The 12,554-nt window shown below is 32.2% G+C and overlaps 1 protein-coding gene across 7 annotated transcripts; it reads left to right on the plus strand.

The window, feature by feature from the left end:
* The first annotated feature begins 4,760 nt into the window (after positions 1-4,760).
* LOC104102887 (uncharacterized) lies at positions 4,761-12,022 on the plus strand. Of its 7 annotated transcripts, none has more exons than XR_011411445.1 (15): positions 4,761-4,931; positions 5,064-5,216; positions 5,326-5,424; positions 5,940-6,041; positions 6,203-6,346; positions 6,527-6,621; positions 6,695-6,824; positions 6,904-7,008; positions 7,313-7,419; positions 7,505-7,556; positions 7,864-7,946; positions 8,046-8,130; positions 8,258-8,322; positions 9,975-10,077; positions 11,701-12,022. XR_011411445.1 is itself a non-coding variant. In XM_009610738.4 (14 exons), exons 1-14 carry the CDS (start codon positions 4,842-4,844, stop codon positions 11,785-11,787), a joined length of 1,404 nt encoding a protein of 467 aa, XP_009609033.1. In that variant the 5' UTR covers positions 4,762-4,841; the 3' UTR covers positions 11,788-12,022. The 7 variants fall into 7 exon arrangements, 4 of the variants coding, with proteins under 4 accessions (XP_009609046.1, XP_009609033.1, XP_009609039.1 ...); XR_687787.4 differs by having other exon boundaries at positions 4,762-4,931; positions 7,857-7,946; XR_001970549.3 differs by lacking the exon at positions 9,975-10,077 and having other exon boundaries at positions 11,701-11,873.
* Positions 12,023-12,554: the final 532 nt, after the last annotated feature.

A 12,554-nucleotide genomic window follows, 5' to 3' on the forward strand; every position in this document is an offset into this window, starting at 1 on the left:
TTAAATTATTAATATTTAAAATCTTATTTCTACTTATTTTGTTAACGAGGAATAAAGTGGTAGAAGTTCTAGAATTGCACCGAGAATAAGCATTTGTGTCGCACAAACTATTTAGGTTATTCAAAGTAGACAAGAAAAAGTTAGAAAAAGAAAAAAGAAATTTGCAGAAAGTTATTTTATCTCTTTAATTTCATATTATTACGTCCAATATTTCATATTACATATTTTTCTTTTTTTAAAATAACATTGAACATGGAATAAAATTTCTTGATATATTTAATTTCTAAAAAAGGTTAAAAGTTCTTTGATTTTTCTTTCTTTTTTGGTTGTGCTTAAAAACAGTATGGATGTCTATTCAAATTTTTGAATTACATGAAAGAAATTTTTTCCACCTCAACCCCATATCCTTTTCTATTCTATTTACCATATAGCAAAAAACGAAATAAAGGATATAATATTATTCTAATTTTTTTGTCGGAAACAAGTTGTATAGTATTCTTATAGATTAAACAAATAAAACAATTTGCATTTTGCTTGCAAGGAATAAAAAGACCTCTTATGTGAGTTATCTGACCATGTTTATATGTTACCTGACCATGTTTGTATCTTTTAGAATGAATTTAAGAATATATAGTTTTTCAAAATAATTTTTTTAAATAAACTCTTAAATCTTCAAGGATTATATATTCTTGTTAAAACTAAAATAGAAGTATGATTACTTGTGAAATTGAAGTAATAAAATTATGGAACTGGAATGAATATTAAGTTGAATATATTGATTGAGATTATTGAAAACTTCCTTTATTAAGTAATTAGCTAATTAAATAGAATCAAAGATCGTCATTTTAAAAAAAATTATACTCTTTATTTAGCTTCTATTTTATAGCTCACATATAAATTTCAGTATAAAATATATGTATTCTCTTAAAATTTTATACTCATTGAGACAATATTAATACTAGTTTAATTAAATGATTTAATATGTCAATTCAATAAACAGGAGGTTAGAGGTCATAATTTCAATTTAATTTTTCTACTAGTTCGAATTTCTATAATTTTTTATGACATGGTTTAATAAGTCTTTGTTACTTCCTTTCTTAGTAGTGGATTCAATTATGCATTCACCAATTCAATAGAACTCAGAATCTGAACTTAATATACGTTATTTTAAAACAGTATAAATAAAATTTTGTATATATATATATATATATATATATATATATATATATATATATATATATATAATTTAATATAACTCAGTGTTTTGAAATTGAACTCAATATACATATGCTTAAACAGTTAAATAATAGTATACATTTTTGAACGCTCTCTTAAAGATAAGGCCTTACCAACTAACAATTGCTACTCTACTTTTTATTATCAAATTAGTTTGGATAAGATATATTTCATCATATGATAAATACGGAGTAATAAATGTTTGGATCGAAAGAATAGAGGCGTTATATGCAGCTGTCACTCAACAAACAAAAGATCAAAAGCTATCTGCTATCCTAGTCAACATAACCAGCATTGTGACGGCAAATATTTCCTCGGGCCCATCCTAAGACTTATAGCCTGTTTGGTAACGATTCTAAAATCTCATTATTTTGAGAAGCGCCTTTTTTAAGAATATTTTTTTAAAAAAATATTTTTTTGTGGAATCAATTTGTGTTTGACTAATTAATTTAAAAAATATTTTTGAGTAATAATTAATGTTTGATCAAGTTTTTGAAAACTAATTCTAAGTGTATTTTTCTAAAAATGCTTATCAGAAAAGTGATTTTGGAAAGAAGCTATATTTTTCTTCTTTCTCAAAAACACTTTTTTTCCTTCTAGAAGTTTGGCCAAACAATTCAATTTTTGGCCAAAAGCAATTTTGACAATAAAAAAAAAAATTACTTTTAGCCCATAAAAAAGTTTGGCCGCTATTATTTTATTATTTCGTCTGTTTCCCAAAACCCACCTCCACGTCTACTACCCACCCATTCTGTTAATTTATATATATGGTGATGAAATACACAATTTATATTACGAAATTAATGTTGAAGTTGGTGATGAAAAATTAGCTACATAATTTTTGGTGAGGATATAAATAGTAAATATAGAAAACTAAAATTATGATTAAATTATTTTTAAATAATTATGTGACGATGTAGATATTTGACTCGGCCATGGAGTTAAAAAAAAATACTTTTGAAATTTATAGTCTAAAAATATATAAATATTTGTATAATTATAAATTAATTTATTAAGATAAAGTAAAAATATTAAAGATAAATTATTTTTAAATAAGGAAAGGTGTTTTTGGTACTGATTAAAAAGCTTTTATATTATTTGATTTTTTAATATTTTATTTTAGTATGATTATGATATGAGTTGAATGATATTTTTATTTTATTTTTATCTTATTTTGATATGACTATGATATGAGTGGAACTTAAAGGATGAAAATGAGATTCATATAATCCATCTTGTTATAAAATAAAGACCGTAAAGTAAAGACAAGTATAAAGAGAAACTGATATATTATTCTGACTTCAAACTTATGTACATAATGAACTGAATTCTCCTCTATTTATAGAAGAAAGGAAGCTGATGTGTAAGCTGCTACTGCAAGCTGCTGCTGCAAGCTGCTGCTCTAAATTGTTGTGCCAGATATAGATAATCTTCTATCATGGGTAATATTTATCCATAACGGAGTACCAAAATGATAAGCTTCTTCAGGAGGCTTATTTCCAACAGAGTACTAAATAGATAAATATATTTATGGCGGAGTCTCATATGGATAAACTTCTTCAGAAAGCTTATTTACAACGGAGTAATAAATGAACATCCATAATATAATATATTCATAACACTCCCCCTTGGATGTTCATTAAAAGATAATGTGCCTCGTTAAAACCTTACTAGGAAAAACTCCGTGAAAAAAAATCCTAGTGAAGAAAAAAGAGTACACATATTTAGTAATACGCATTGCTAGCTGCCTCATTAAAAACTTTATAAGGAAAACCCTGTGGGAAAAAACCTTAATAAGAAAAAAAGAGTACATCGCGTATTTTACTCCCCTTGATGAAAACCTTGTTTCAAATATTTAAGTCTCCGCATTCCAATCTTGTATACCATCTTCTCAAAAGTTGAAGTTGGTAAAGATTTGGTGAATAAATCTGCCGGATTGTCGCTTGAACGGATTTGTTGCACATCAATGTCACTATTTTTCTGAAGATCGTGTGTGTAGAATAATTTTGGTAAAATGTGCTTCGTTCTTTCTCCTTTTATAAATCCTCCATTTAATTGGGCTATGCATGCAGCATTGTCTTCGTATAAAATTGTGGGTCTTTTTTCACATTCCAAATCACATTTTTCTCGAATAAAATGAATTATCGATCTCAACCATACGCATTCCCTACCTGCTTCATGAATGACTATTATTTCAGCATGATTTGAAGAAGTAGCAACAATAGATTATTTTGTGGAGAGCCATGATATGATAGTACCTCCACATGTAAACACGTACGGCATGTACGTGACCAGTGCCCTTTTCCTCTAACATATCATGATCAGTAATATTATCACCACATAGTTTCAATTGGAAAATAATTCTGAACATAGCAGAATTATACTCACTGATAGATTTAAAATCTTGTAGCCTTAGATGAGTCCAATCATAACGTGCCTGTGGAAGAACGACCATCTTCAGGTGGCCATATCTATCTTTCAAATTACTCCACAGTATGACTGGATCTTTAACAGTAAGATATTTCATTTTCAGGCCCTCATCAAGGTGATGGCGTAGGAATATCATTGCTTTAGCACGGTCTTAGTTTGATGCCTGATTTTTATCTTTGATGGTGTCTGCCAGACCCATCGCATCAAGATGAATTTCGGCATCAAGCACCCAAGACATGTAACTTTTGCCCGATATATTCAGGGCTACAAACTCAAGTTTAGAAAGATTTGACATTATTTAGAAAAAGAAAGTTCGTACCTCTGATACTTTCAAAGTATTTTCTCGAGATGACAGAGTCTCGTGATAATAACGTGTTATAAAATAAAGACTGTAAAGTAAAAACAAGTATAGAGAGAAACTGATATATTATTCTGACTTCAAACTTATGTACATAATGAACTGAATTCTCCTCTATTTATAGAAGAAAGGAAGCTGTTGTGTAAGCTGCTACTGCAAGCTGCTACTGCAAGCTGCTTGTAAGCTGCTATATAAGCTGCTTGTAAGCTGCTGCTCTAAATTGTTGTGCCAGATATAGATAATCTTCTATCATGGGTAATATTTATCCATAACGGAGTACCAAAAAGATAAGCTTCTTCAGGAGGCTTATTTCTAATAGAGTACTAAATAGATAAATGTATTTATGACGGAGTCTCATATGGATAAACTTCTTCAGAAAGCTTATTTACAACGGAGTACTAAATGAACATCCATAATATAATATATATATACATCCCAATTTATTTGAAATTGATGCTGGTGGGGGGACTTTTTTTTTTTCCACTTAAATATATATATATATATATATATAAGATAAGCTTCTTCAGGAGGCTTATTTCTAATAGAATACTAAATAGATAAATGTATTTATGACGGAGTCTCATATGGATAAACTTCTTCAGAAAACTTATTTACAATGGAGTACTAAATGAACATCCATAATATAATATATATACATCCCAATTTATTTGAAATTGATGCTGGTGGGGGGACTTTTTTTTTTTTTTCCACTTAAAAATATATATATATTTCTCGTAACTTCCTAAGGCAAAAAACAATTACCCCATTTTCAAGAACCAGCTGCAGACCAAGTTTGAAAGGAAAAAAACCTCAGAAAATGGAAGGATTCAAAGTAGATAAATGGGGTTATGAAGTAAAGACCAATTCTGATTCTTGCATCTCTTCCATTAATTCTTATTATCATCAGGTACATACCCTTTTCATATCTCCTTAATATTTATCAGTTTCATTAAAAAAGATTAGATGTTTTTGTTGATATTGAGTAAGTGTGAAATTTACAAATTCTAACTGTATTTGAACTTTGATGTTTTGAGCTCAGGTACTTAGTTATGGAAGAGAGAGGTCAGTGATATTAGAAGCGCCAAAACAAGACCCAACTTGTGTTTTGGCTAATATTTTAGCTGCTCATTATCTTTCCTCTGCTGATTCTTCACGTGCTTTGCCTCTTCTTCAAGCTGCCAAGTCTTATCTTGTACAGTTTTATTATCTTTTGTTTTTGGCATATTTTGGTTATTTTCATTTTGTCTTTTTATATTTTGGGAGTTAGTTTTACTTATGTGTTTGTTAATGTTTTTGTTCAGGAACAAGCTAGCTTGTATGAGAAAGTGGTTTTTGATGTAATCAATTGTTTGATTTCTCCAAGTAGAGATGATGATGTGGCTGTTGAACTACACTTTAAGGTTGTTTTTTTTTTCTTCCTTTTTTTCTTTTTTGCTGCTTGTTTGAAATGTTCTTCTTTTTTCATAGATTTGATACTTTTAAGTTTTATTCACTTCTGCTGATATTTATTTATGGGGTCTTATCAGCTTTTGATTATCGATAGTTGTAATAGTTACAATTTGCTAGTATGTTCAATAAAACATAGTGTGTCAAATTATTCTATCCATTCTTTATTTTCTTTTGACAATTCTTTTCATTATGTAAGTCCTAATTCAATTTAATCTTGAAAAGTTATGCTCTGTTGAATTCACATTCGATCTTCACTGAGCCTGAAAATAACATGTCATATCTGATTTGGTTGGTCTGTGGTGTAATTAGCGGAAATATTACTTAAAACCATAAGGATGCAATAAGATGGACTAGTACAAAAAGCAGACATGGATGAATAATAGATGGTGTCATCATTTATGAGTTTGCATTTATGATCTTTGGCAAAATCTTTCGATTGATAATGATAATTCATTACTATTTGCAGCTGCTTAAGGATTTCCCAAGAGATCTGGTCTCTCTTAAAAGGGCTCAAGTGCTTTGTTTCTACATGGGTCGCCCTGATTTGTCTCTGAAACTTGTTGAGCAGGTTCATTATTGAATATCGCCTTGACTTCTTCCTTAATTTCCTAGGCAATGTAAAAGAAATAAATAACTTGTGCCTGACATAATATCCAGAGATTTAATAGGAGTGACTACTGTAGTCATTTTCTTATAAATGAATTCAGGTTTCTTGAATTTGGTCTACAGGTCCTATCAGTAAATAAACAAGAAAGTTACATTTATGGCATGCTCGCTTTTTCCCTATTAGAACTTGGTCGATACACAGATGCAGAAGAAGCTGCAAACAAAGGCTTTGAGATTGATAGTGAAGATGCCTGGACACACCATGCTGTAAGATACTCGTCCTTTCTAGCTGATATCTGCTAGTGAAACTGCTAATATTAGTTGGATTGGCTAAAGAAATCGTCTAAATACATGCAAATATATTGGCGTCTGGAGGAAATTCATTTATTCATTCACTGCTATCCTAGTATAAATTTTTTTGCGTATCTCATGACAATCTCCTTGCAGCTCTGTCATGTTTATCAGTACAAGTGTCGTTTTAAAGAAGCTGTACAATTTATGGAGAAGTGCTCAAGAACCTGGAGTTCTTTGTCATCTTTTATGTATGCACAGAATCCGATACTAGTTCAGCTTTATGTTATAATTTTTAAAAGCTAACCACTAGGATATTTGCAGGTATACACACAATTGGTGGCACGTCGCGCTTTGTTATTTGGAAGGTCATTCTCCCATGGAAAAAGTAAGAGACATGTATGACCAGAACATCTGGAAAGAGTTGGAAAGAAGCGATGCCTCTCCAGCCGAAGTAAGTTAGTGGTTTCTAGTCAAACAACATCTTTCAATAATACTTGATGAGAGTTAACAGTGTTCTTGGAAACATGCAGGTGTACTTGAATGCTGTTGGTTTGTTACTCCGGGTATATGTACGAGGTGGGATTAATGTCTTTGGGGATCGTTTGAAGATCCTAGCTGATTGTCTGACAAATAAAGTGAGTTCAGGTGCAGAAGCGTGTTAATTTCTCTTTTTAGGTTATACCATAATTGCATGTGTATGCACTTTAGTTGGAGTTATGTAGGTCTTTCCTATATTAGAAGTGGAAAATCAGCTAAACAAGCTAGCACCTTTAACTAGTCAAAGACTTTATGAAGAAATGTAGGAACAAATTTCATATATTTATGCTTTTCTGCAATGACCTTTAATGTTTAAGTTACGCATCACTACATGCTTTTGAACAATCCCTCTCTTACCCCCTTACCAAATATAAAATTAAGGAAGAAAAACTTCAATATTAGGCTTTCTGGTATCTTGAATGGCACCTGGATGTATTGGTGGTATGGGCCCTATCTTGTACAGGCGAAGTTTCTAAGGCAGAAGAGTTACTCGAGGGTTTGAAATCCAGGTCAGAATGAATTTAGCCATTCTTTTCATTCATAGACCAGGCTGTCCAACCACTTACTTTGAAAGTTTGTTCTTTTTCCCTGTAGAATTTCCAAAATGACCAAGAAAAAACGACAACATATGCAGCGAGCAATGCTGGTTTGTCCCTTTCTTTTTTCTTTTTCTTTTTTGTATTTACCAACTTCTGTATAGTTTTTTGGAGAAAATATACTCATACCTTGCAGTTTCTTTTCTCTTTCAATAGCATAGACTTTTCATTTTCAGAAGGTTTTTCCAATTGATTTTAGTACTGGTTTTATGACTCGGCCTTTTAAAATGACTCGGTCTATCACAAGTTTGAAATATTGATGCATCTATTAGTTGCTTGATTGATATATGATAGATAGAAACTGTTTCATTCACTTTAACTTTTAATTCTTTCCTTATATATTATTTTAGCTTGCAGAAGCTCTATTCGAATATGGCAAGGGTGAAAATGAACGGGCGTTGGAATTTCTTGACGAGACATTTGATGCTATTAACTACAAGGTAGATTGGAGCTTGGGGGGGGGGGGGGGGATTCTATTGTTTATTTAGCATTATCTCTATTTATTTCATGTATGACAAGTAAATAATACTTTGTGACAGATTATTGGAGCATCAGACGAACAGCTTGATGTTTTCAATGATGTTTGGATCACTATGTTGTTAAACAGTGGTCAAGCTACAAAAGGTATACCATTTCAGTGAACCTCACCTTTTGCTTTTTTTTTTTTCCTTTTTTTTTATTAGTACCTTTTGATATACACTTAAAAGTGTCGTAGTCACTTATGCTTAAGTTGCGATTTTGGAACTCACAGCTATTCAGGCGATAGAGAAGCAGCTAAAGAAGAGGGAAGGAACCCCGTTCTTATGGCGCCTCCTGGTATGTCTTAGCTCTCTGCTCCATAATTTTGGCTTCTTAGCTGAATAGATTGTTCAGGAATAACTGCACTTTTCATTGCCATCTCTTAGGTTTTATCAATTGCCTCGCATAAAACCTTTAATCTTTTCTGACATGCCTCAACAAGACAAATTGACGATGAGGAATTACGGTTTAGTTTGACTTTAGTTTCTCCAAATTCTGCGGTAATTTTATGTAATAATATGAAGGTAAATGGAATAATGTACCAACAAAGAGTGTTCTTTCATGTATTATAAGTATCTACATATACATATTCCAGCTATAAAAATATCCCATGCGTCAATAATCTGTATTTAATGTCCTGATAAGTTTCTAACGACACAAAAGTTTGATGCGTCAATAACAATGCGCATTGCAGTCATCATCATTTGTTCTTCTTTCTCTCCACCGGTACATTCACACAACAATGCAGAGGAAGAGATTAAGTAAAGAGATTATTTTTGTCACAAACATTAGGAAAGAATTTAGACGAGTAAATAAAGTACCAAAGTGAATGTTCTCAAGTATGAAATATGTTTGGACATAGATCTCAAGGTTGCAATGTCCATAGATTCACCTCTTGGTAAAGGGCGCAAATATTGGAGATGCCACCAGAAGCCCAACATAAAACATGAAAGCAGATAATATGACGCCATTCTAAAAATGATTCAAATTAAAATCATCCATGTTTAACTTCAATGTTAAGCAGAACCTGGGAGGAAAGATCACAAATCACATAGATACGACAAGTAACCTGATTATTCGCAGCAGATACGTCATAACAAATAGTTCATATTATATCAAAGAAAAAAAAAGCAATAAAGATGCACCATCTTACACCCTACTTGCATCAATTCTAACTTTATCAAATACAAAGGCTAAATCTTTCTAATTATTTTTACCACTTTCTGGTCCAAACATAGGTTGAGTACAAACAATATCAAAATGGGTAGGCAAAACTTGTTAAAAAAAATATTATATGGAAATTCTCTAACAGACAAAACATCAACAAATAATGTATTTCTGTTAAGCATTTGAATTGGGAGTGATTTGAGCACAAGTTTCGTGGAAATAATTGAAGTACAACGTAAAATAACATCAAGGTACGCTCAGGTCATGTGGATCTTGAAAAAATAATTAAACACGTATCGCACATTCTTTAGGTGTTTCATTTTTTCAAGATCCACAGGACCTTGTGAGCAGCCTGCTGATGTTATTCTACATTGTACTTCAATTATTTCCACTGAATCTGTGTTCAAATCACTTCCAATTCAAAGGCTTAAAAGAAACACATTGTTTGTTAATGTTTTGTTTGTTAGAGAATTCCCGGATAATATTTGTTTTACAAGTTTTGCCTTACCCATTTTAATATTCTTTGTACTCATTCTATGTCTGGACCTGAAAGTTGGAAAGATTTGGCCTTTGTGTTTGATAAAGTTAGAATTGGTAAAAGAAGAGTGTAGGATAGTGCATCCTTATTGTTTTTTTTCTTTATTTAACCTAAACTATTTGTTTATGATGCATCTACTGCGAATTATCAGGTTATTTGTCGTATTCTATGTGATATGAAATCTTTCCTCCTTGGTTCTACTTTTCTTTAAAGTCATCATGATCTTGTTTCTGTTTGTTTGCAGGGGTGATTTTAATTTGAATCATTTTTAGGATGCCGTCATATTATCTGTTTTCATGTTTGGGCTTCTGGTGGCATCTCTAATATGCGTGCCCCTTTGTCAAGAGGTGAATCCATGTACATTACAAGCTTGAGATCTAGGTCCAAATATATTTCATACTTAAGAACATTCGCTTTGGCACTTAATTTACTGGTCTAAATGCTTTCCTATTGTTTATCTAAAAAACAATCTCTTTACTTTACCTCGTTATTTGCATTACTGTGTGAATATACCGGGGGAGAGAAAGTATGCGAATGATGATGACAAGAATGCACACCGTTGTTGACATATTCTGTGTGGAATGTGTCTCAGTTTTGAGGACTTTTTATTCAGAAGTTGCATCAAGGAATTAAAGCAAATCCATTTATGTATTTGTTGATTCAGTTTAGGAAAATAATAATTATTTCGGTTGTGTAAGACTGTTTAAAAACGAATGAAGTTGTGATTGTACTTTGCTAGTATTTTGGATACCCTTGGTTTCGGACCTTTTGGTTCAAGTGAAACTAGTTATAAATGTATACATATGCCCAAGTAAACAGTAAGAGATGTTCCTATGTTTTGTTATTGTTTACAGTTTTCTCTCGTCTGATTTGGATGTATTTGGTCCTAGTTTAAGTTTGGTCAAAAAAATTTGGCATTCTAGATTTAAGCATGTAGTTGTTCCTCTTGCTTATAAAATTCTTGTGACAAGACATTATCTGTGTAGACTTCGTTTTGCAAGATAGTAATTTTAGTCTTGTAAAAAATATGGATATCCGTGAGTTTATACGTACAAAAGATGGGCGGCTTGGGTTTTTTTCTACCCCATATTTGATCCAACCCGCCCATTTGCCAGCAGTCCAGCACTAGTCATGATTAGTCTCATTGGAAAAAAGTTGAAGTCCTGCAGTGTATCTAGAGGTGTCAAAATTGGCGTAGAAAAATATGACCTCTCCAAGGTTGGCCGGTCATTGACCTCTCCATTTGTTGAATTTAGTGCATCTAAAGTTGGGCTGATTTACTTTGCCAAAATATCTTTAATTTTTTTTGGTTTTGTTTTGTATGTTATATATGACCATAACAAAAGAAAAAAAAGCTTATTTGGTAATTAAACAATTCATAAGAAATAACACATATTAATTAAAGTTTGGTAAGGGTTGAGTGGGTTAGCAATGAACCAAGTTTTAGCCCATTTTGACCCACCTCATCGCAACCCAAGTAACTTTTTGAGCGGGTCAATGACTCGCCCATTTATTGATTTAGCCAATTTTGACCATCCCAAAATCAGCTAACCCGCCCATTTGACCCCCCCTAAGTGAAAAAAAAAAGGGCAGCCCGGTGCACTAAGCTCCCGCTATGTGCGAGGTCCGGGGAAGGGCCGGACCACAAGGGTCTATTATACGCGGCCTTACCCTACGTTTCTGCAAATTTCCACGGTTCAAATGAAATTAAATGGGGATATAGCTGCAGTCTTAATTGTGAATCTGAGGTGCAATTTCCTTTGGAGGACAATTTTTTCTATAAAAATTCCACCTTGTGATGTCAAAGGATCAGGCACAGACCTCTACCAGTATATTAGAGTCTAAAAATTAGACCTGAAGGCTTAGTACCTTACCATTTTTAAGAGCCTTGTATACTATATAGATTGAGAACTATATTATCAGAGGCAGTAAATTAGATTATCTTGTATTATTGTTGCTTCTTGGTGCAGGAAAAAGGTTATTCAGTGTCAAGAAAGAAGGAAGCAATAGATGCAGGCAAAAAAGCTCGGGCATTGGAAGCGGCATACTTTGAATAATCAATCCAGCAGAGGAAGATAGCTATCAATATTAGTGATTTTCACTTCTTGTATTCCTCTTTTCTAGAATTTGAGTAGTGCTAAAATGTAAATTTTTTCCCTGTTGTATTTTATGAATAAAGCAGTGTCCCCTGAGCCAATTTTATCGTTGGAGGCTGGAGACACTCGTGCAGGTTAAAGATGTAAACTCTGAAATCTTAAATAATTGGACACAAGTTTAAGTTTTGTGTATCAACAGTACTGTAAATTGGAAAACAAAACAATAACATGTTGTATCCGTTTAAATTATTGACAATGTGAATTCTTTTAACATTATATACGTGTATATAAATTGAATCCGAAGACTTAACGTGCCACATGGTATAGTAGTTCTGATCCTTAAGAGTATCCCATGAGGTGCAATAATGTTGGCCAATAATTTTGTATTCTTTTAACTCAAGAGGTGACCTTACATTACTTGTTCCTTTTTGCCTGAATAACTTGCTTTTTCCCCCAACCTGCTCATTTTTGTAAATAGATAAAGTCAAATCCATGAGTGTAGATGTTTCCCAAAGATTCAAAACTTAGATGGCTCCACATTTTAGGTGAAAAGGACATGAAAATAGTGCAGTTTTGGTATGAAAAGAGCATCAAATACTATAGTTTTTCCTATAGAGTAGAAATGATAATTATAGTAGAAGGCGTTAGGGTAGACTGTTTACATTATATTCTTGAAGGACTAGAGTGCAGCACTGTCTACGAACCTTGTTCGAAAACGAGATACTTGG

This window comes from Nicotiana tomentosiformis, chromosome 10 (genome assembly GCF_000390325.3).
Source record: "Nicotiana tomentosiformis chromosome 10, ASM39032v3, whole genome shotgun sequence".
NCBI classification, from domain to species: Eukaryota; Viridiplantae; Streptophyta; class Magnoliopsida; order Solanales; family Solanaceae; genus Nicotiana; species Nicotiana tomentosiformis.